The sequence below is a fragment of the Ruditapes philippinarum genome, unplaced genomic scaffold (genome assembly GCF_026571515.1).
Source record: "Ruditapes philippinarum isolate M1 unplaced genomic scaffold, ASM2657151v2 ctg3041_1_1_1_1, whole genome shotgun sequence".
Classification (NCBI taxonomy): Eukaryota; Metazoa; Mollusca; class Bivalvia; order Venerida; family Veneridae; genus Ruditapes; species Ruditapes philippinarum.
Genome location: NW_026855244.1, coordinates 44,479 through 50,591, shown reverse-complemented (window position 1 = coordinate 50,591; position 6,113 = coordinate 44,479). Strand labels below are relative to the sequence as shown.

The window sequence follows — 6,113 nt, the reverse complement described above, 5'->3', positions numbered from 1 at the left end:
TGAAAATGACCATTTTTAACGAGTGTTTTTGTAGTATATACACTTCCTCCCCCGTGATTAAAAGGTTCTAAAATATCGACGGTGAAATTTAATTTATTTTTAAAAAAAAATGTCATATTACTTATACATCCTAGAAAAGAATAAAAATAACGAAAGATTGATTCTCGTATGTAGGTAGTCTGAAATCCTTCATTTACAAAGAAGCTTGATGTAATAAACCAACTCATCAAACATCTTTAATTTTTTCATGGTTTCAAATAAATATCTATTTATTGTAAAAGTACATTATTATAATATTAGCTCTTCAAAGGACAAGAGGGAGAGACATAATGTAAGAAAAAACCAAAAACTGGTATAAACCAGTAAAAAAAAATATTAATCAATGAAAAACATAATTTTGAGGGGCTTCTTAATTTCCTTGAATAAATAAATTTAATAAATTGTTTCCTCAAACCTTATAGATTATCGAATGAGGAAATGCTTCGAGAGCAAATATATACTTAACTTAATGCTGCCTGACTGTCTGTTTTAAAGATGACACTTAGCCTTATCATGGAGATCAGTTATATCTCGTTAGACGAATATCATCGTCTTCCCAGGTCTCATCAAAGAAATTGCGTAAAAAATACTGTGTGGATATATAGTGTTGTCTAACCCACGGACTAACCTAAGTATATTGCACGACACATAGAAATTATGCCTTTATTTTGCAGCTGGTAATTTCTCATTTATTGTAAATTGTGCTTTTGTTTTTGATATGCAATAAATATCACTAAATTTTATCATAACTTTAAAGCATTTGTAATTTTCTTAGGGGGGATTTTTATTGGGAAATTCTTTAATGCGCGAGGAATGAGCATTTGTTGTAATGGAGTAATATTCGGACAGAAAAATGTCTGGATAACAACCTCAAAACAAGGTTAATGAAGGTCTCTGTCAAATCACGCGTGACCCACAGATCGATGCTTTTATTTTATTATTTTTCTACTAAGTTTAATCTGTATGATGAAGTTTTAATATGAAAAAGGCAAAACCTCATAGCGAGCTCAATTTACTTTTACCATGAAATAGTATAAAATAATTTTATTAATTTAATTTTAAAACTGTAATTCGATATTTATACACTGCTTCCGCTTATTCTGGTACCCTGTTTTATTATGGTTCCCATATAAGTGCGCAGGACACCAGTCTACACTTCCGTTTTCAATCAGAATACGTCGGCTTTTATTTTTATCTTGTAATTCGAAAAGTTGCTATGTGTCAATTCAGTACTTCGGAAAGTTTTCAAAACTATCACTATCTAGCAGGTACTCGCGTTACCGCAGGGCTGGGAATCAAAACTGCGTCGTATCCTACAAAATGTAAACAAACGCCGCCAAACAAATGTATAATTGATTTGAAGGAAAAAACGATAGATAAAGCAATATGAACTGCGTCGTATCCACACAGTTTCATAAAAATTCTGCCCAGCTTCGAGTTGCAAGTTCGCTATAACTTTTGTTTTACAAAATAGTTGTGCAAGCAACATATACCGAACGAAGCGGAAAATAGTGTAGCATGTTAATACATATATCTGGTTTTCAGTCATTTCCAACAAAAAGAGTTATCAACAAAAACATACTTTTTTCGTTCCAAGATGGCGGCGTTTGTTTACATTTTGTAGGATACGACGCAGTTTTGATTCCCAGCCCTGTTACCGTAAAGCTTGCTTTGCGAGCAGGCCCTTTGGGCCAGCTCTTTTAGCTCGCTATCAATAATTATCTCTTAACCATCTTCATAACGATTTAAATTGCAATTTTGCATTTATGTCATTTACAATTCATAATACTTTTTTTATCAGTGATCTTAATAAAATAACATTATATGTATATCACAAAAAATATTATCAGCTATCTTTTAACAAATTTTGACTTGGATAAGCCATCAAGGATTGTAAGATATCATAAAAACAACACAAGTAACTGGAACAATTATTTTTGGCATCAGAAACAATTATTAGCTTGACTTTTCGAAGATTGGAAGATCATGGTGTCAGCATGGGTGTCACACTTGGGTTAAAGTTTTGCATGCAAGTAGCTATCTCCAAAAGCACTGAAGGGAATGGGTTTAAAAATCACACTCATGGTAGCCCAAAGTATTTAGATGGATTTGAAGCTATTTTTTACATTGGACAATTCCGCTTTGTCTTTAATTTGCATTTTCCGATTAATGTAAAACTGTAAAAAAAAAAGCGGTCTTTCAATGAAAGGGCCAATGCGCAAGAGCCAGATTAAGCCTGAATATTTATGCCAATACTTCCTAATCTTTATTTACTTACTCCCAGTGACAAAGTTATGAAAATGGACAAGCATGTTATTTAATAATTGATAATGAAATATTTTTTATGAAACATGTATTTTCAGAATCAACATGTCAAAAGAAGTCAATAATTCAAGCCACACTCTGAACAGATTGTTTGCGTTGTATGAGAGACAGGAATTTTCGGACATTCAAATTAAAGTTGGAAGTACAAAGTATGTTCTTGTTGCTCTACATATTTCTGTCTTTTCATTTTATAGGGAGTATGAACTGATTGCTTATGTTTTTGTTTTTTTTGGTTAAATTGCAAGTATGGGACAGCATTGGATGATTTCAGTTGTATTCAGTAAGCCACTAGTATTGCTGGACTATGTAGCAGTGCTACTATGTTTACTTTCAACTTCTTTACATGATATCAAGGGCATCGGTGGTTAAGATTATTGACTCAAAACTCTTGCCCCTCACGGCAGTCCACTGTGCATTCAAATTCTACCAGGTACTTCAGATTCTTCATTGCGAGAAAGCTATCCAAGCTAGCTTTACAGAATGTCAGTGGTTCTACTTAGGTGCAATTTGTGCTTAAAATAATGCAGAGGGGCACATGAGGTCTTACTTGAATAGAGTTAGTAAAGCTGGAAAGTGGCCATAATATAACAACCATGACAATGTTTGTGCCGCACATAAAACCTAACAAACAAAAAACCATAATGTTAAATAATTTAACCATCAATTAACCTTTTAATGCAATTCATATGCATTATTTGAACATAATAATGTGCACTTACTAAAACATTTCAAATTATATGCTAGTGCTGTTGCTGAATTTTATTTTTGCATGTCAGACATATGATGTAAAGAGCTAAAAATCCAGGAATTATTACAAATTTGTTGTTGTACTTATTCAAGACTAAACATACACAAATTTGTTGTTTAAGGTATGCCACCCATAGAATGGTGCTATGTATGAGCAGTGATGTGTTCAAGACGATGTTATCCAGTAATACATGGCCTGAGGGTAGAAGTAACCTTATTGTGCTGCAAGAAGATGTAGAATGTGCCACCGTGTTTCCACTTTTCCTGAAATATCTGTATAAAGGTCAGGTCGAGTTGGATGTGAATAACGTCCTACCTTTATTGGCTCTGGCTGACAAGTATGATGTTTCAGATCTGTCAAAGTCATGTCTTGATTACATTTGTGAGAACTGTTTGCCGAAATCGAAACATGTTGTTATATCATGGTTACAGTATGCTTTGATGTGTGGGTATAACAATGTTGAAGATGTCTGCTTTCAGTTTTTGCAACGTAATTTTGAATTGGTGATTAACTCTCCAGAATTTATTAACACTAGTAAAGATGTATTGCTGACTTTGCTACAAAGTTCAGACATTGTTGTGAATGGGGAATACAGTTTATACATTGCAGTGAAAAGATGGCTCGTTGAAAATGAATGCGAACAGGAAGAGGACACGAAAGAATTGTTTAAATCAATCATGAAAAACATACGATTTCCCATGATGCATTTGTCAGAACTGGCTGCTCTTGAAAATGACCCATTTGTAAATGATCACAAAGAATTTTATCTGAGAAACATCTTTTCGGCTATGAAATACCATACAATAAACTTTGATACAGAGTACTTGAGACCACAAGAAAGGAGACGATGGGGAATTCAGGCTGTTCCGAGAATCTATGACACTGAAAGCTGGAGCACCACTATAACTGTTGAAAACTTAGCGTCAGTAAATCAAGGGGAAGTTCGTGGGGCGTTTTTTACAACGCCATCAAGCTGCTCCGATGCTGACCAACACACACATTTAGACTGGCATGTTATGTTTTATCCAAAAGGTGTCGTATACGATCCTTGTGTTGTGATACGAGTGCGTAGTAATTTGATGAATCCAGGTGCGGTTGTCAAGACAGTAAGACTTGCTCTTGCAACACAGTGTGAGTGCAAGCGACGATTTCAAATCACAGTGCTAGTCATAGCAACAGAACAAGTGCAAGAAGAATTTGTTTACTATGCTAATACAAAAGATGCCATATTCGACAAGGGTCATAGATTGTTTAATTTTGAAGATGTCATCCCTTATGATGACCTTTTTAAGTCAGAGTCTAAATATAAACATGATATTGATACTCTGAAAATTAAGATTATTATACGACCAATGAATGTGGTGTATTGAAGATGATTTTGGGAGTTTTTATATAGTCATGTAGGCAAAATTAAAACTGTTGAAAAGAATTTCTTGAATCTTACCATATGGTTAGATTATGATAAAAGAAATATGGACTTTTTTGCTTAATTTAATGGCAGGTGATTCACAATGAAAGCAAGGAAGCTTATGGGAGCGGAATGTAATAGGAAGCAGAATGTTTCTTTACCCTTCTTTTCTAAATCTATGCCCCTATTTTTAAAAAATTATGAGTCCCTTTATTCAAACTGGAGAATTGTAATTGAAATAAATTATGGAATTGCATGTTATATTGTATTATGATCAATAAAAAGAAAAACTTTATCCAGAAATAAGAAAAAAAAAATTTTGTAAACATATGAATTAGTTATCTGTCCTGGAAATGACCTAAAATCAGTTAACAATTCTGATTCAATGGCAGATAACTCAAATGTGTAATTGGTGACACCCAATTTTTTCCACTTAAAATATGTCTGACTGTTATCATAGTCTAACAATATGCCAAGTTTAAAGAAATTCTAACAGTTTTAATACTGCCTACATGTCTATATGAAAACTACCAAAAACGTCCTTCCTTGATGGAGGGCAGAAGTTTTGAGGATTTATACAAAGCTGATAGATTTGAAATTTACTTGTCCACACTTTGGAGATACAAACATGTCTGTACAAAAAGGGCTATGTGACATTGTTTGAGTGAGGAGTGTACAAGCAAATTGTAATATGATTTTAAAGTAATCCTTTCCATGCTTAATTTGTAAACTTGCCTTGTTTAGAATTTGGAATTGTTATCATAAAGGGTTACAGTATCAGAAAAAGACAATTTACAGTTGAATATTTTGTTCATGGAAATCTTATTCTGTTTAAATATATTAGACATGTGCATTAAATAAATTGACATGTTTCCTATGAGATGACCTTAAGAATTTGACATCATTAATATTTTACAGGTTTTAAAATTGTACTAGTATATTTAATCAGTTATAAAACTGTTAATGATCTGGTAAATTTGATAATGTTTGAAGGCATTGGTGTTTGCATCAGCGTCACACTTTGGTTAAGAATTTGCATGCAAAACTGCTGAAGAGAATCGGTCGAAACTTCACACACTTATTTGAGAGCATAAAATGAGGTCTTTGACCAAGGTCCATAACTCTTAACTCGGATTTTTACAGATTTATGACCCTTTTTAGCTCACCTGTCACAAAGTGACAGGGTGAGCTTTTGTGATCGCATTTCGTCCGGTGTCCGTCCGTCCGTTGTCCGTAAACTTTTACTTTAAATGACATCTCCTCATAAGCCAATTTCATCCAAACTTCACAGGAATGTTCCATTGGTGGTCACCTTTAAAAATTGTTCAAAGAATTTAATTCCATGCAGAACTCTGGTTGCCATGGCAACTGAAAGAAAAAAACTTTAAATATCTTCTTTTAAAAAACACAAAGAGCTAGAGCTTAGATATTTGGCATGAAACATCTTCTAGTGAGTGTCTACCAAGTTTGTTCAAATAAAAGCCCTGGGGTCAAATTTGGCCCCGCCCCAGGGGTCATTGATTTTCTCTATATGTATACAGTAAAAAACTTAAAAAATCTTCTTTTAAAGAACTCAAAGAGCTAGAGCTTAGA

The 6,113-nt window shown here is 33.5% G+C and overlaps 1 protein-coding gene across 2 annotated transcripts; it reads left to right on the top strand.

Moving 5' to 3' along the window:
- Positions 1-662: 662 nt before the first annotated feature.
- LOC132742601 (BTB/POZ domain-containing protein 17-like) lies at positions 663-5,741 on the top strand. Of its 2 annotated transcripts, none has more exons than XM_060731050.1 (3): positions 663-716; positions 2,403-2,513; positions 3,234-5,741. In XM_060731050.1, exons 2-3 carry the CDS (start codon positions 2,410-2,412, stop codon positions 4,480-4,482), a joined length of 1,353 nt encoding a protein of 450 aa, XP_060587033.1. In that variant the 5' UTR covers positions 663-716; positions 2,403-2,409; the 3' UTR covers positions 4,483-5,741. The 2 variants fall into 2 exon arrangements, with proteins under 2 accessions (XP_060587033.1, XP_060587034.1); XM_060731051.1 differs by having other exon boundaries at positions 673-733.
- Positions 5,742-6,113: the final 372 nt, after the last annotated feature.